The sequence below is a fragment of the Pipistrellus hanaki genome (assembly GCF_964339955.1).
Source record: "Pipistrellus hanaki genome assembly, chromosome: 1".
Classification (NCBI taxonomy): Eukaryota; Metazoa; Chordata; class Mammalia; order Chiroptera; family Vespertilionidae; genus Pipistrellus; species Pipistrellus hanaki.
Window position 1 is genome coordinate 1,592,505 of NC_140503.1, and position 18,386 is coordinate 1,610,890.

The 18,386-nt window shown below is 45.1% G+C and overlaps 1 protein-coding gene across 2 annotated transcripts in view; it reads left to right on the plus strand.

Moving 5' to 3' along the window:
• The window catches only part of PPP1R13B (protein phosphatase 1 regulatory subunit 13B), a 69,705-nt gene that overhangs the window by 27,332 nt on the left and 23,987 nt on the right, over positions 1 to 18,386 (plus strand). The window contains exons 2-4 of one of the 2 annotated variants that reach the window (XM_084896040.1): positions 5,410 to 5,557; positions 11,642 to 11,761; positions 15,548 to 15,615. In XM_084896040.1, coding sequence (XP_084752166.1) covers positions 5,410 to 5,557; positions 11,642 to 11,761; positions 15,548 to 15,615 — 336 coding nt within the window. The remainder of the gene's footprint in view (positions 1 to 5,409; positions 5,558 to 11,641; positions 11,762 to 15,547; positions 15,616 to 18,386) is intronic. The other variant, XM_084896041.1, reaches the window with a different exon arrangement.

Here is an 18,386-nt window from a genome sequence, read left to right on the forward strand (position 1 = left end):
ATGCTCAACCACTGAGCCATGAGGCAGTGCCAAATTTGTAAACATTTTAAAGATTCTATGTAGATTATTTAAATGAGTTATTGATTCCAAATGATTTTCTTTCATAGTCATACATTCTTGAAAGTAAGGATTAGGTGACCTCCTAAGTTACTTGATGTAGTTCTGCAGTTGCCTGCCTGCTAGCCTGCCTCCCTCCCTCATTTTCTGAGCATCACATATATGTGCAGCATCTTCCTCAAGCGCTGAGTTAGAGAGAACACGTGTCCTGCCCTCATGACATTACAGTCATTCTGGGTTTATCAGGCCCTTTTTTAAAAAATATATTTTTATTGATTTCAGAGAGGAAGGAAGGAGAGAGAGAGAAAGAAACATCAAGGATGACAGTCATTGATTGGCTGCCTCCTGCACGCCCCCTACTGGGGATTGAGCCCGCAACTTGGGCATGTGCCCTTGACCAGAATCCCTTCAGTCCACAGGCCAACACTCTATCCATTGAGCCAAATCAGCTAGGGCAGGCCTTTTTTTTTTTTTTTTTTTTTTTATAAACAAAAATATGTGCATATTGGGACATGCTTTGTTGATTCCAAGACGAGGTCACAACTTACTCCCGTGAGTCACAGACACTGTTCCAGTAGAGGATATAATCATGAGAACCACTGATAATTTAGTGTAAGAATGTTGTGCTAAAAATAGCCACTGTCTGTTACAGGAGAGCAGAAGGAGACTCTGTCTCAGACTAGGTCAGGATGGGTAGACTGGGTCAGGATGGATGGACTGGGTCAGGATGTGTTGCCTGGGTCAGGATGGATGGACTGGGGCAGGATGGATGGACTGGGTCGGGATGGATGGACTGGGGCAGGATGGGCAGGCGAGGGCAGGAAGCATGTCTGAAAGGTAGACATTGGGGGTGGTGGAGGAGGAGGAGCAGGGGCAGGACAGAGGAAACAGTTGAGGAAAGACATACATCTTGTCATCAAATACTTGTTACAGCACATTTTATAAATCTGTTTTTCTAGCTGCATTTAACCAAATCTTTTATTTTCAACACATTAATCTTTTAGGAAGGTTAAACATTCACTTTTTTTTCTGTAGTTGTTTTCTTTTGTTCACTTAATCCTTAACCCTATTGGGTTCCATCTCTGTTTATATGTACTCTTAAAAAAGGAAAAACAGGACTCGTTAAATTGTGACATGCTGTCAATTGTAAGATATGTTGTGATTTCTAAGATGTTACAGTGTAAACAAAACACAGTGCTCCTAGAATCAGTACTCTGATATTTGTGTTGGAGGTTCTTCGGGTATTTTTAAGCTAAGGCGATCTTGTTAGAATAACAGTAGCAGTCACATGCCTTTTCAGCTTTAATTTTAGGTGCTGCTTTTGGGAAATAATGTGCCATCCAGGTCAATGCCAACTTCATTATCTTGAAAGCTTTTTAATCTATCATGATTATAATGAAATTAGCTTGCTTTAGTTGAATAATAAAGATTGGGGGAAATGTATTTTGCTAAGATTAGGAAATACAGGGTTTTCTAAAGACTATAAAGTAGAATTAAAAAGTAGTTTTGGTGATATTTGTATAAGTTTCCTGGGTGGTATTAACTTTAAAAAATCCGTGTTCAGCCTCCCAACTCTGCCACTCCCCCTCTTCTCCCCTCCCCCATCATGTTGAACTTCTTCATGAGCTGAAAAGTGCCCCAGAATAGTGTCCTGCATTCTGACAGCAAGTTCATAAAGAACTCTGCCTTCAGAGTAAGCACAGGCCGCGCCTTTGAGTGTTCAAGGGCCTGCTGTGTGCTGTGGTGGGAGGGAGCATGTGAGGCCTGGATCTGGCCAGAGCCCCGTCTTCCAGAAGCAATGGCTGTGTAACGCTCACTGGCTTCTATGCGGAGACAGGCCCATGGACAGGCTGAGGAGAGCAGAGCTCTGCTGGCGAGTAGGGGGTGGTAGGAATAGCACTCGGGGAAGTGGTAGGAATATCTTACTAACTTGAAATATTTTAAAATTGATTTTTATTGATTTCAGAGAGGAAGGGATAGGCAGGGAGATAGAAACATCAATGATGAGAGAGAATCATTGATCGGCTGCCTCCTGCATACTGCCTCTGGGGATTGAGCCTGCAACCTGGGCATGTTCCCTTGACTGGAATTGAACCCCGGACCTTCAGTCCACAGGTTGATGCTCTGTCCACTGAGCCAAACCGGCTTGGGCCTAACTTGAAATTTTGATATATAAAGCATGGTTTGGGAAAAGACATTATTAGATCTTGGAGAGCTGGGCTCTGAAATCACATGGAAGATCTTTACCATTAGAAGTGAAAAGGAAATGCGTGTGACGAGGCTAAGCATACGCTCCAGATGTCCTGGTGAAATAGAGCATTAGGCCCTTTCAGTCTGGACCTGTTTGCACTGGATTCAGGAATTACCTATTTTATCCCCAATCCTATAGATTCCAGCTCATTTATTTCAATATTCAAGAGCCCTTGGCTGTTGTTGTTGTTAACCCTCACCTGAGGATATTTTTTCCATTGATTTCTAGAAAGAGTATGGGGGGGGGGAGAGAAACATTGATGTGAGAGAGACACATCAATTGGTTGCCCCCTCATGTGCACTCACCAGGGCCAGAGTTGAATCTGCAACCCAGGCACATGCCCTTGACCGGGAATCAAATCTGTGATTCTTTGGTGCATGGGCTGATGCTCTCACCACTGAACACACTGGCCTGGACCCCCGTTGTTTTTGTGTGTGTGTGCGCTTTTAAATATATATATATGGGTTAATGAGCAGAAACAACTTATATTCCATATAAAAGAGAAATGTGTTCATAATATCCGAGAACAGAAAGACAACTGCTTGTTTGTTACACAGACTGGCTGTACCTTAGATTTCTGCAGTATTTCCTCAGTCCCATGGCATGGCGGAGGTGTTATGTTTGTGCTCTTTCGTGGAGACGACCAGACGTTACTGTGCCTCCTCCGTGTTAGATGCTGATGAGGCAGTGGTAAATGGAAGATCCCCAGGTGGGTGGGCGGAGGGGGTTAGCTGTGATGTAACAAAGATACCTGTGAAGAGTTCCCGGATCACAAAGGAGGGACCGCGAGTCCTCCCTGGTGAGAGTAGGTGGCGAAAGGAGGTTGTGCAAAGGTGGTAGCATATGAGCTGAGTGTTGAAGGTTGACTAGGAGTGTACAGGCAACTAGGACAGGTGCGTGGGCAGAGGGCCAGCAGCCTGAGAGAATGTGATTGGTGTTGAGGGAGCAAGGTCAAGGTTCACTGTGGGAAGGCACTGGGACTGAAGGGCTGAGAGGAAGGGACTTTGCAGATACCCTGTAGGCTAGGCCGTCCAAGCCAGTCTTCTGTGGAGTCCAAGCCCACTGAGAGTCTCGGGGGAAGAGACTTTGAACAGCGCAGCCTTAGAATCTAATCCCGGAAGAGACACCTGGTTCCTGGTGATGTTCCAGAAGCCAGGCTGGCCAGGGGCTGCTGTTCGGCTCCTGAGTGCTCTGCCAGGAAGCATTGCGCCTGCGTTAGAGCAGGAGCTGAAGGGCAGGATGCTGGTGAGGAGACCAGTTCATAGCTAGATCCATTTTGGTTACATAACATTTGACCCTTGAGAGAAAGATGTTTAATCGCAAAACTTAGAAAATTAGGGATCTTCTAAGAAAAAAGAATTTAAGATGAGAATTTGGGGACAAATGCTGATTTTATTGTTGATTTTGACCAAAGATTAAATAATTGTTTATAATGCTGTCTGATAAAAGAAAATCTTTGATTTAAATTATACTTTAAGAGTAATGTTCTTTTTTTATTTTAAATTCTCTTCCTACACGATCTCTTCAGATCTTAGATCAAAGTGGTAGGATTTGTTTTTAATCCTCAGCTGAGGATATTTTCCCATTGATTTTTAGAGAGAGTGGAAGAGAGAGAGAGACAGAGAGAAACATCCATGTGAGAGGAACACATCGATTGGTTACCTCCTGCACGTGGCCCAGGCTGGAAGGAGCCAGCAACCAAGGACATGCCCTTGACAAGAATCGAACCTGTGAACCCTTCAGTCCACAGGCTGACACTATCCACGGAGCCAAACCGGCTAGGGCCATGGTCAGTAAACTACAGCTCTTGAGCCACTTGAGGCTCTTGGCCCCTTGAGTGTGGCTCTTCCACAAATACGGCCTGGGCAAGTCTGTTTTGAAGAAGTGGCATTAGAAGAAGTTTAAGTTTAAAAAATTTGGCTCTCAAAAGAAATTTAATCATTGTACTGTTGATATTTGTCTCTGTTAACTAATGAGTTTGCCGACCACAGGGCTAGGGCAAAATGGTAGGACTTTTTAAAGATAAAAAATGCTAGAAAGTTTTAATTTTTTCAAAAACATTGTAATGTATTTTTATTTTTTATTTTATTGATTTTTTTTACAGAGAGTAAGAGAGAGGGATAGAGAACCAGAAACATCGATGAGAGAGAAACATCGACCAGCTGTCTCCTGCACACCCCTCCCCGGGGATGTGCCTCAAACCAATGTACATGCCCTTGACCAGAATCAAACCTGGGACCTTTCAGTCTACAGACCGACGCTATATCCACTGAGCCAAACCAGTTTCGGCTATAATGTATTTTTATATTTAAGGACACTTGCATTTCTTTTACTGTGATACATTAATATCTCAACCAATTTTAAAAAATAAGTTGGATTTTTGGTCTTTTTATTATAATTTAGGAGCCCTTTATATATCAAAGAGATTAGCTTTCTGTTTGTAATATGAGTTGCAAATATTTTCCCCCAGTTTGTCTTTTTGCTTTGTGAAAGGTTCTTATATTTAATTACTTGAATATATCGTTTTCTAAATGGTGTCAGTTTTTTGAGTCATGGTTGGAAAGCGCTTATGTACTCCAAGGTTATAAAAAAGGATATTGCCCCATTTATTCTAGAACTTTCCATATCTTTATGATTTACGTTTACATGTTTGGTCAGTCAGGAACTGGTGCTGGTTTGTGATGTGCAGGGTGAGACCGGGCAGGTGTTCAGTAGCTCGTACGCCATTCATTGTGTAGTCTTGTCCCTCCTCTACCGAGACACGCCTTCGTCATCCACCATCTCCTGTGTCTGGACTCGCCATCTGCTAGTGCCGTGGTGTTCATTTTATGATGTCTGGCAGTGCTAGTGCCTTCTAATAGTCTTCCCTTTTGGAACTTTGCTGCTGTTTGTACATTTTAATTTTTCTACATGAACTTTAGAATCCATTTATGTATTTCCAAAAACTGATCCTGTAGGCACTTTGGTGGGAGTGGGAGTTGGGGGTAGAGATGGGTGGAGTGGCTGTGGGGAGGTGGGGAGTTGTTTTCAATTCAATTCAAGATTAATCTCTTCATGGTAATGACTAAGTTATAGCTTTGACTTAATCTTTTCTCTTACAGATGATATTAACCGTGTTTTTGAGCAACAATGAGCAGATTTTGACAGAAGTTCCTATAACACCAGAAACAACATGTCGAGATGTTGTGGAGTTTTGCAAGGAACCCGGAGAAGGCAGTTGCCACTTGGCCGAAGTGTGGAGGGGAAATGGTACGTGTGAGGCTCTGAGGTGCTAAGGACCTCAGGCTCGATGTTCATCAGCTGCAGAGTGTTGTTTCTGCTTTTCAGCTTTCTGTGGCAATGAGGAATTGGGTGATTAAAACAAAAGTAGTATTGTATTACACGGGGAGGGGGTCTCACAGATGCTGTTCATACAAAGGTGTTCTGTGACTTGACCCTTTGCTACAGTCATTTTTTAAATTCAGGCATAATTGACAACATTATTAGTTTCAGATGTACAACATGATATAATATTTGCATATATTGCAAAATGGTTACCACCATATATATACTTAACATCTATCAGCATACACAGTTATGGAATATTTTTGAGGAGATGAGAACTTTTAAGATCTACTCTCTTAGCAACTTTCAAATATGCAATAAAAAATATGGACAGCTTCATGAGTCAGCACGTTATCTTTGCACAAGGACCATGCTGGTTTTCTCTGTACTGTTCCACTTTCAGCTTACGTGCTGCTGAAGTTAGCACTTTTTATATATATATTTTATTGATCTGGGGATGTGCCCGCAACCAAGGTACATGCCCTTGACCGGAATCGAACCTGGGACTCTTCAGTCCACAGACTGACGCTCTATCCACCGAGCCACATCGGTTTCGGCTGAATTTAGCACTTTTTATTTTTGTTGTAGTTGACATACAATATTACATTAGTTTTAAGTGTATCACACAGTGATAAGACACTTTATAAAGTGACCAGCGTAAGCCAGTACCCACCTGGCACCATCCGTAGTGAGCACAGTGTTGTTGACTCTACTCCCTGTGCTGTATGTACCCTACATCCCTGTGACTAATTATAACTGGCAGTTTGTTCCTCTTAGTGCCCTGCACCTTTTCACCTGGCCCCTCAGCCCCACCCCAATTTGGCAACCATCAGTGTATCCTCTGTATCTATGAGCTTGTTCTGTTCTGTTTTCTCATTTATTTTGTTTTTTCGATTCTACATGTAAGTGAAATCATGTGGTATTTGTCTTTCTCTGTCTGACTTACTTACTTAGCATAATATTCTCTAGGTTCCATATTGTCGCAAATGGTTGGACTTATTTCTTTTTTATTGCTGAGTAATATACTATTGTATACACATACCACATCATCTTTATCCATTTGTCTGTCGATGCACACCTAGGTTGCTTCCATATCTTGGCTGTTGTAAATATGCTGCAGTGAACATAAGGGTGCATGAATCCTTTCAAATCAGTGTTTTTGATTTCTTCAGGTAAATACCCAGAAGTGGAATTCTGGGGCATATGGTAGTTCTTTTTCAAGTTTTTTGAGGAGCCTCCATACTGTTTTCCAAAGTGACTGCAAAAGTTTGTATTCCTACCAACAGTGCACAAGGGTTCTCTTTTCTCCACGTCACCCTGTTGTTTGTTGTCTTTTTGATGGTAGCCTTTCTGACGGGTGAGGTAATAGCTCATCATAGGTTTGATTTGCACTTCCCTGATGATTACTGAGTGACATTGAGCATCTTTAATGTGTCTGGCTGTCTGTGTGTCCCATTTGGAGACTATCCAGTCTTGTGCCCATTTTTTTAATCATACTGTTTGCTCTTTGGAGTTGTAGGACTTCTTTATCTCTTTTGGATGTTAACCCTTTATCAGATGTATCCTTTGTAAATATCTTCTCCCATTTAGTAGGCTGCCTTTTTGTTTTGTTGATGGTTTCTTTACGCAAAAGCTTTTTTAGTTTGTAGTCCTCTTTGTTTATCTTTGTTTTTGTTGTTTTTGCCCTAGGAGACATATCCAAAAAGATATTGGGAAGAGTTTATTGCCTGTGGCTTCTTTTAGGAGTTTTATGCTTTCAGCTCTTACAGTTGAGTCTTTAATCCATTTGGGGTTTGTTTGTATATGTTGTAAGAAAGAAAAGTAGTTTTATTTTGTGTGGTTTTTTTTTTTTTTTTTTGCATTTATCCATCTAATTTTCCCAGCACCATTTAATGATGAGACTGTCTTTACTTTACTCCAGTGCTTCCTTTACCATAGCGTAATTGACCATATAAGCATGGGTCTATTTCTGAGCTCTATTCTGTTCTGTTGATCTGTTTGCCTGTTTTTGTGCAGTCTCATGCTGTTTTGATTATTATAACCTTGTAGTGTGGATTGATAACAGGTAGCTTGATACCTCCAACTTTGTTCTTTCTCAGCATTCTTTGGCTATTTGGGGTCTTTTTGAGGCTCCATATAAATGTTAGGATTATATGTTCTATAATAGTTATGTGAAAAATGTCATTGGTATTTTGGCAAGGATTACATTGACTCTGTAGATTGTGTTGGCTCATATGGACATATTAATGATATTAATTTTTCCAGTCCATGAGAATGATACATCCTTCCATTTATTTGTGTCTTCTTCGGTTTCTTTCGTTAATATACTGTAGTTTCCAGAGTATAGCTCCTTTACCTCCTGGGTTAGATTTATTCCTCGGTATTTTATTGTTTTGGTGCAATTGTAAATGGGATTTTTTTTTTTTAATTCTTTCTGATTGTTCATTATTAATGTATAAAAATCTAACCAATTTCTGAATATTAATTTTGTATCCTGCAACTTTGCTAAATTAGTTTATTATTTCTAATAGCTTTTTGGTGGAATCTTTAGGGTTATATATATTTATCATGTCATCTGCAAACAATGATAGTTTTACTCCTTCCTTTCCACTTTGGATGCCTTTTATTTCTTATCTGATTGCTGGGCTAGAACTCAGAGTATTGCTATATTGAATAAAAGTGGTGAGATTGGGCATCCTTGACTTGTTCCTGATCTTAGAGAAAATGCTTTCAGACTTTCAGCATTAAGTATGTTTCATGTGGGTATGTCATGTGTGCCCTTTATTATGTTGAAGTGTGTTCCCTCCCGTTTTGCTTAGAGATTTTACTATAAATGGATGTTAAATTTTGTCAAATGCTTTCCCCCCCCATTTATTGATATGATCATATGATTTTTGTCCTTTATTTTATTTTATTTATATGGGAACCAATCTTGCATCCCTGGAGTAAATCCCAGTTGGCCATGGTGTGTGACCTTTTAATGAATTGTTGAATTTGGATTGCGAATATTTTGTTGAAGATTTTTGCATGTGAGTTCATCAGGGATATTGGCCTGGTCCCTAAAGTCCATTTGAAATCATAACCCGTGACTTTATCTCATCACGAATGAGGACGGTCACCTCGGAGTGCAGAGGGTCACAGCGCGCTATATTTGCCATGGCTGTTCTACATCTCCTCCCGTTGTCTGGAAGAATCCCTGGCACTCACCCTACTTTGCTTGGCTAAGCTCTACTTGTCCTCTCATCCCTTCTTGAATCTTGGAGGTGGTAAATGTCCCTCCCCTGGGCTCCAGGGCTGCCATAGGATTTACTAAAACATGACTAAGTGGCTTTCACAGCTCCCACTAGGCTAAAGCTCCAGGAGGTGGGAAGTTGTCTCTTCACCATGTATCCCCAGGGCGCTGCCTGGTACTTGTAACTGGCCCTTCACACACACTGGGGTCCCTGAGTGAGTGGAACAGCAAAGAGGGGTCTTGAGGAGCTATGTCCAAGTAGATGAGATGCAAAGGAAGGGGGGAAGCTCTAGAACCAACAGCCTTTCTCAGTCTCTTTACCCTAGAGCCGTGGTCGGCAAACTCATTAGTCAACAAAGCCAAATGTCAACAGGACAACCATTGAAATTTCTTTTGAGAGCCACATAAACTTCTTCTAATGCCACTTCTTCAAAATAGACTCGCCCAGGCCGTGGTATTTTGTGGAAGAGCCACATTCAAGGGGCCAAATTGCCGCATGTGGCTCACGAGCCCTAGTTTGCCGATCACTGCCCTAGAGGAATCTTTAAAGTAAGTTTTGGGCTTCAGAGAACACCTGTGTAAAATCATTGCATCTGTGGCCCATGGCATGCCAGTGCCATCATTACATCACAAATGTCACCCAGAGTGATTGCCAATGCCTTTGAGAAGAACATAGTTCTCTGCGGACCTGTGTGTTCGTTTGCCATAACACGGCACCACAGCCTGGTGGCTTACCCAACGGGAACTTGTTTTCTGAATTCTGGAGGCCAGAGGTCTTGGTTTCTCTGCGGCCTCTCTCCTGGCTTGTCAATGGCCACCTTCTCCGTGTCTCTGTCCTGATCTCCTCTAAGGACACCAGTCACGTTGGAGTAGGGCCACCTAATGGCTTCACTGACTTATTACCTCCTTAAAGGTCTTATCTCCAAACGAGGTCATGTTCCGAGGCTCAGAGGTTAGGGCTTCAACATACAAGCTCAGCTCAGCCCGAGGCAGTCCGTTAACTGGGCCGGGCTATTAGCCTGCTCGTGTTGTGGTTCCTTCCCCACTGGTGTCCACCGTGCACCCCGGGAGGGAAGGTAGACCTTCGTGCTGCTTCTGTGGGTTTCCTAGTTGGTTTGCTCTGCCTTCTCCAAGGACTCCGAGACTCAGCTGAGGAGGTGCGGAGTGTGTCCAGGACGCGTGTCAGGCAGTTGGCTTCCACTTTGAAACACAACCACTGAACCTTCTTATGTAAATAAAGGGAGGGAAGCTTACTGTTCTTTTCTTGAAATTAATCTTTTCTATAAACTTTGTTAATTCACAAAAGAAAACAATAGATTTTTATAGGCCTATATACCTGAGTGTTACTTATAAAACTAAAACTATGGAATAATTTTTACTTCTTTATTGTTCAATTTGTGCTCATTTTTTGCTGTAATACCTAGTCTGAGTTGAACTTGAGCTAAACTCACAGATTTCATTTTCAACAGAGATGGGACCATTTCTGTCCTTGCCCTTAAGTCTGCGAGGGAGGCGAAGCTTGCCTGCACATGCAGGAGGCCAAGGCCACTTCACTCTGGGAGTGACAGGGTTTTCTCTGCTCTCTTTTTTAAAATTGTCCTCTCGCGCCTTTAAGAGCTAGCCCTATACTCAGGACGACCCTCCTCAACCACGAGGGAGACCACCGTGTGTCCCGCCAGACTCCCCTGAGAGGAGCAGGGCTTCCTCCGAGGGGAACGAGAGCTTACTGAGGGCCCCTTCGTCACCCCTGCATGTGTGATAGGGTACGCTCACCACGTCCTTTCTCTTGGCTGAAAGTCAAGTCCTCAGGCAGAGCAGAAGGAAGGGAGAATACTGTTCCATTTTGTTCTGTCTCTCCCCAGACCGTTTCTACAAGCCTTAGGGCTTGCTAGTATCCTTCCTCAAACTTTCAAGTAAAGCAATAATGGGAATATTTCAAGATTTCACTCCCCTCTCCCCTTTAAATTGAGGTAAAATTCACACAATATAAAAATCACCATTTCAAAGTATATGGTTGAGTGGCTTTTAGGACGTTCACAGTGTTGTGCAGCCATCACCAAACTCTGCACCTCCCCTCCCCTTCCTCCTCCTGAGCCAGGCAGCCACTGTGTCACTCTCCGGCTCTGTGGATTTGCCACACCAGGACCTCGGATAAGTGGAATCACACAGTATGTGGCCTCTTTTGTCTAGCTGCTTACGCTTAGAATAATGTTCTCAAGGTGCATCCGTGTGGGAAGCCTGTATTAGTACTTAGTTCCTGGTGTGGCCGGATGGTCGCCATTGTCTGAGACACCATGTCTTATCCATCCATCCGTCAGTTATGGGCATTGGGGCTGCTTTCACTCTGGGCTCCTGTGGATAGTGCTGCGTGAGCGGCTGTGTGCGGTGCTCGTGCGGGCTCCCTGGACGGCGAGGCAGGTGCTGCTGCCCCTCTGCATCCGATCACCATGCAGCATGCCAACGAAGAGCAGGTGCGCCAGTGTTGGATGTGTGCCGGTGAGGGGAGGCACACTGCTTCATGACAGCACTGATGGCGTTTCCCCCGGGGCCGCCTGTGTAATGGGGGGAAGCTGTTTTATGTTTACTTTCTGTGTTTACTGGTTACCTGCATTGTTGCCTATTCTTATTCCGCTTTATTTCATTAAAGTTAAAAATTAGTGCTTGCAGTATTCTTGAATTCTAATTCCTGTGTGTATTTATCTGACTGTCTTTACGTTTTGCTTTGGGTAGGAATTACTCTGCTTGTGTCTGAGATAAACGAGGTGTGTTTTTTCCAGAGCGCCCCATACCCTTTGAGCATATGATGTATGAGCACCTTCAGAAGTGGGGGCCGCGGAGGGAAGAAGTGAAATTTTTTCTTCGACATGAGGACTCCCCAGCCGAGAGCAGTGAACAAGGTAGATGAGTGCTTTCCCTCCCTTGGTTAATTTTTGCCGTAAGTTTTAATTTAAAAATAGGACTAAGTATTCAAATGAATTGTGTTTGTTGCCCCTTCGCTCACAGGGTGAGAGGGAGGGCTGGTGTCCACATTCCTTCGGCCTCTGTTACTGCACTTCAGTTATTTCACAGTCCAGGCGCCTCGCCCTGCCTTCCTCTCAGTACCACAGCCCAGGAATGCACTCAGACGTGCTGTTCAAAGAATTGCTTTTGATAGATACCAGATGGATCAAATATCTAGGGTTTTAGAGTAAATAAAACATTGAAAGGATTAGAAAAATGAACTATGTTTTTTTAAAGTGGACAGAACCTTTCTAAGTGTAACAATAATCCACAAAAGAAAAGAAACTGAATTACTAAAAAAAAAAAAGCAAAAACTGTCTGTTTGGCAATAACCACCTTAAGCAATTTCAAAAGACAAATTATAGATTGGAAATAGCATTTATGTAGCTCATTAGCAAAGGGCTGATTTATTTTACATAAAAAGAGTTCCTAAAAATTGATACAAAAAATGAGATAAAATAAAACCCAGTAAAAAAAGGAGTGGCGGTGCTGGGGGCCGGGAACAGCGCGCTCCCCTGGGTTCGCGGAGCGCCAGTGGACAGCTTCTGCCGAGGGCAGCTGGTCATGTCTGTTCCGCTTACAACAGCACGAGCCCTTTCACCCAGCGACCTCACTTCCCAGAACTCGCCCTAAAGCTGTGCTGCACACGGACAGGATGGTGGGTACATGGTCACTCAGGAGGCACTGCCAGTAGGAGCAGCCTGCATGCCTACGGGCCACTGGGTGGAAAATCGTGCTGCCTCCAACAGTGGCCTCTTGCAGCTGTGACTGCAAGCCATGTGCCCGACCCAGGTCCCGGACACCCCGCGAGACTAAGCACCATGGGAAATAGTATGCACACGTGTTACCTCTGCGACAGACAGGCCTATGTCCATATTGGCTGTGCATGTCTGAAGTGTCTTTGGGAGGGAACGCCCTGGCCAGGTGGCTCCGTTAGTTGGCGTGTCATCCCATACACAGTAGTTTGCGGGTTTGATTCCTGGTCAGGTCGCAAACTTAGGCTGTGGATTTGATCCCCAGTCGGGGCATATATGGGAGGCAACCGATCAATGTTTCTCTCACATGGATGTTTCTCTGCCTCCCTTTCCCTTCCTCTCTCTCAAACTAAAAATCAATGAAAGCATACCCGTGGCTGAGGATTACAAAAAAAGAAGCTGGGGATTGCTTACCTGTTTGTTCCTTTTGCATTTTGAATCATGGGAATATACTACCTCTTTGAGAATTAAAATTTAACCAAAAAGGGGATCTTTTTTTCTGAGAGCATATAACTGTGCAGTGACGAGATCCTCAGCTTGCTGTTTGAGAGTGATTGTGGATTCCTTCTGCTGTTTTAGAAAATCAGCAGCAAAAGGATACCATTCTGAAAAGACTTCCTTATGCAAGTTCTTCCTCTTCGTCTGTCTTTTACATGACAGGACAGTGTGCCCTCTCTCCAGGAACCCTTTCACCGATGGTTGGCGGACGCCATCTCTTCTGGGTTTCCTCCACTGGCTGCTGGGCATCGGGGTCAGGAGACCACGGCTGCAGGCCTGGCTCTTCATCCCCTCCTGCGTCAGGCCAGAGCTGCTCCTGGAGGCATCTGCTAGCTCCGTGCAGCCCACAGCAGTGCTCTCGAACCCTTTACCGAGTCCTCCACATCCGAATGCCCTCCCTCCCTTAGCTGTGCCCAAGGAGCTGTGCTTTTTACTCGTGTCACTGTAATATGTGTGTGTGATCCCTCATGTCCTGTGCTGGTGAGGCGAGGGGAAGGTCTCATTTCTCACCATGACGCTTAGAAGCGTTAGGGATACCTAAGAGAGCTTCTGGAGTCCTGAGGACAGTATACAGTTTACAAAGTGATCCTCGGTAATCCTAGTGCCCTCTGCTAGCACACTAGTTATTACAGCATTACTGACGGCACTCCCTGGGCCGGGACTGTTTCGTAACTGGCAGTTTGTCTGAGTCCATTTCTGCCTTGTTTGTTTGTTTTGTTCTTTAGGTTTCACATATGAGTGAACTCATATGGTATTGCCCAGCAGGTTTGGCTCAGAGGCGAGAGCATTGGCCTGCAGACTGAAAGGGTCCGGGTTCAACTCCGGTCAGGGGTTCATGCCCGGGTCACAGGCTCAATCACCATTTGGGGGCGTGCAGGGGGCAGCCGATCAGTGATTCTGTGTCATCATTGATGTGATCATCATTTGGGGGCATGCAGGAGGAGCCGATCAGTGATTCTGTCTCATCTATCTCTCCTTTCCTCTCTGAAATAAATTTAGAAATGTATATTTTTTTAAATCATATGGTATTTGTTTCTCTCTGTCTGACTTACTTCACTTAGAATAATATCCTCAACGTCCATTCGTGTTGTCGCAAATGATAAGATTTTATTCTTTTTTATGGCTTAGTAATATTCCACTGTATATATGTACCACATCTTCTTTATTCACTTGTCTATTGATAGACCCTTGGGTTGCTTCTATAGCATGGGTATTGTAAATAAAGCTGCAACGAACAAAGAGGTGCCCATATTTTTTGAATTAGTGTTTGAGAGTTGTTTGGATGAATACCCAGAGGTGGAATTTCTGGGTTGCAAGGTAGCTCTGGCTTAATTTTCTGAGGCACCACCATACTGTTCTCCACGGTGGCTGCCCAGTGCCATCCCACCAGCAGTGCCCGAGGGTCCCTTTGCTCCACATCCCCACCAACACTCAGGTTTGTTGCGTTATTGATGATGGCCATTCTGACAGATGCGAGGTGATCATTGTCCCCGCTCCCCCTCCTCTGCCAATCCTTCCTTACATAGTCATTCTCTCCCGTGCCCTGACTCAGAAGACCATCCCCCAGCTGTGATGCTCTGCCCTCTGCCTGCTCCTGCCTGTGCTCATGCTTGTGCTGTGTGTCTGTCTGTCAGCTCGAGAGAAGCGGCAGTTAGAACAGCTCCCAGGGCATCTGCTCCCCATTTTGTCCTGTTCACTGGACTTTTCCAGCTTATGGTCTGAGCAGCCAGCACTGAGGGTCCAAGACTCATGTTTCCTCGGTGCTTCCCCCAGAGCTGAGGGACAGGCAGTTCTCCCCGATGATATTATTTAAAGGGCGTCGTATTTGAGTGTAAGTAGAGATACCCGCCCTAGCAGGTGCAAGTCCTCTATGTGGCAGCAAGAGGACAGCACAGAGGACATGTACTTGAGTCACCTCTCACACTCGGGAAACCAAAGCCTGGTGTGTAAGTGACCTGACGAAGGTCATGTGCAGGGCACAGCTAGTGCCTGGGGAATGGCGTGATGGTGCTAGGGTCGAGGCCACCTGGGCTCTGCCGCTGTGCTGCTGACAGGGTGTGGGCTTGGGGCAAGTGGCTGTACCTCCCTGTGCCTCTGTTTCCTCCTCTACAGGACACATGGCTTCTGGTGGGTAAAGAGCAGACGGGGGCCCGGCTGGCATGGCTCAGTGGTTGAGCATCAGCTTATAAACCAGAAGGTCGTAGTTTGATTCCCAGTCAGGGCACATGCCTGGGTTGCGGGCTCCATCCCCGGTGGCGGGGGGGGGGGGGGCGTGCAGGAGGCAGGCAGTCAATGACTCTCTCATCATTGGTGTTTCTATCTCTATCTCTCCCTCTCCCTCTCCCTCTCCCTCCCTCTCTGAAATCAATAAGAATATTTTTAATTGTCCTTGGTACAGGTGTAGTAAGTTTGGTCCTCTTGTTTCTTTAGGTGGCCGTCAGACCCAAGAGCAGAGAACCCAGAGGAATGTGCCTGGAGAGAAGCGTGCTGAGAACGGGGTAAGCAGCAGGGAATGATACTGACATTTTTAAGATGCTTTTCACAAGTACTAATTCGTTTCAGGTACATTTTATTTTTAAATAATTTTTTTTAGTAGAAATCAGTTCTGTTGATATTTCACAACTTTGTATGAAGTGTGAAGAGGCCGTCACTGAGTGGTCTCACCCCTCCACAGCCCGGCCATGTGTTGCCCAGCTGGCATGGCTCAGAGGTTGAGCATCAATCTATGAACCAGGAGGTCATGATTCTTCGATTCCCGATCAGGGCACATGCTACCGATTGATGGTTTTCTCTCATTGTTGATGTTTCTGTCTCTCCCTCTCCCTTACTCTCTGAAATCAATAAAAATATATATTTTTATAAAAAATGGGCTTCATGTGGAGGCGAGTGTGCATGTGTGTGAAGAAGGAGAGGGCCCAGAGGAGAGGTCCGGGTGTGAGGCAGGGAATTCTGAGGTTGCTGGGATGGATGGGCCTGTGGGCTTTTCTTGTGGATGAAGTTGTTTCTTGTTAACATGGAGGTCATGTTTACTTTTCAAGATCAACAAAACTGAAACCTGAAGCCAAAATTAAATGTGTTTGCAGGCTTTATGTGTCTTGTAATTAGAGGAATGGAGAGGGTGAGTCTGGAGGTATAACTTAGTGCTGGAAGCATTACATCAAAGGTATTACTGTATTTTATGGCCTACACACCTGCCTGTTAAGCCTAATAATACACTACCTCTGGAAAGCACTTTATTGTCTACAAAGCACTTTTTTGTGCACTTTTAAAGTTAGTGTGGTATTCAAAACGTCTTCCTCCAAGATGTTTTTGTATGTACCCTGGCTGTAGAGGCATGGCACATGGAACCGTGTAGCCCTGTGGGTGGACAGCAACTGGGAATGGATCAGTCGACAGCTGAGAGAGGCAGGCGTGTGGTGGGAAGAGGACAGGGTGCTGCTTTGCGGGGATTCACGCCCCTGACCAGCTGCTCAGCCAGGAGGCTGGGGAAGTTCTGCTGTGAACATGGCTGGTCCACAAGTCAGGCTTTCTGAGAAATAAAGGCCCAGCCGCCTGGCAGAAATCTGGTGGGCCCGGAAAACTGTGCGACGGTGTCCTGCTGGGTGTGGGAACCCCGGGCCTGTGCGCACATTGTCACCAGCACCCAGAGCTCCAGTTGTCCCATGGAACTTTGAAGCTCCCATTTGACTTTGTGCTATGAAGGCAAGTTGGCTTGCTCTCGTTGTCTAGGCCTGTTGCGGGCTTCCAAGACCACCCATGCCACTGCTTTACTGGGACTCACAGGGCTCGGGTTAGTCACTTTCCGCATTGGGAGGGCACAGCGCAGGGAAAGGCACGTGGGCGAAGCCTGGAGGAAATGAGGTCAGGCTTCCCGAGTCCTCTCCCAGTGGAGCCACACAGGATGTGCTTAATTCCGCCAGCAGTGACAACATTTGCAATGATGTCACCAGGACACTCATTGGAGGGGCGAGGGCCCAGGGATTTTACTGGGAGCTGCTCACGTAGGCAGTCTCTATCTAGAACACGAGTGAGGACCCTCTGGCCCTGCCAAGGCATTAGGGGTTAGTTAATTAAATTCTGGCCAAATATAGCAGGCTAATTTTTAATTTGACACCTTTGTATGACCTGAGAATCAATCTATCTATCTATCTATCTATCTATCCAAAAGCCTAAGCAACTGTTCAACCAGTAGCTATGATGTGCACTGACCACATGGGGCAGACGCTCAACTCACAGTAATGGAAACATGGAACAGACTGATGAATCTCAGAGGGACGGTGGAAAGAGATTAACCAAAAATCTTATATGCATACTAGAGGCCTGGTGCACAGATTTGTGCATTGGTGGGGTCCCTTGGCCTGGCCTGCAGGGATCGAGCCAAAACTGGCAGTCCAACATCCCCCAAGGGGCCCTGGATTGCGAGAGGGTGGCAGGTCAGGCCGAGGGACCCCACTGGTGCACGAATCTGGCCTCTAATGATGTAATAAATATCCAAATGGTCCTTGGTAGAAAAAAGGTTCCCCACCCCTGATCCTGAAAGTACAAAAACTCCAGGCTCCCAGAAGGAAAGCAGGCATTTAATAAAAATCATATTTACACAAACGGTTTAGGTGCAGTGAGCCATTCTCCTTCTCCCTCCTCTTCCTTTTCCTCTTCCTCTTCTTCCTCTTCCTCTTCTTTTTTTTTCCATTCTTAATAGTTCTGGGAATGGTGGGAACCCTCTCAAATTTTAAGTGCCCAGGAGTCAACCAGGCGCCAGCCTTGCAGGCAGGGCTCTCTCAGACTAGCCATCTCGGGGCCGCCGGTGCGAACTCTCCCGAGCAGCACTGCTTCCCCTGGGTGTTCGGGAAGCCCCTTTCCTGTCCTCAGGCACCAGGCCAAACCTGAGCCACTTTCTGCTCGAATCCTATACGTCCAGTTAGTGGCCAAGGTCAGGTGGTCCTGCCTCCTGTTTTCATCTAAGAGCTTCATAGTTTTGGCTCTGACATTAGGTCTGTGCTCCATTTTGAGTTATTTTTTGTATATGGTGCGAAGTAGAGTCCAAATCCATTCTTTCACATGCAAACATCCAGTTATCCTAGCCCCGTTCAATGAAAAGACTGTTCTTTCCTCTTTGAGTTATCTTGGCACCTTTGTTCAAGCAGTTGGCAGGAATGTCAGAGTTCTTTCTGGAAGCATTTGTTATTGACATGGTCACTCAGTCCCCTGTTTTCCATACGGCGCCCAGGACTCAATGGTGCCGATCGCCTCCCAGGCCAGTAACGTTTCA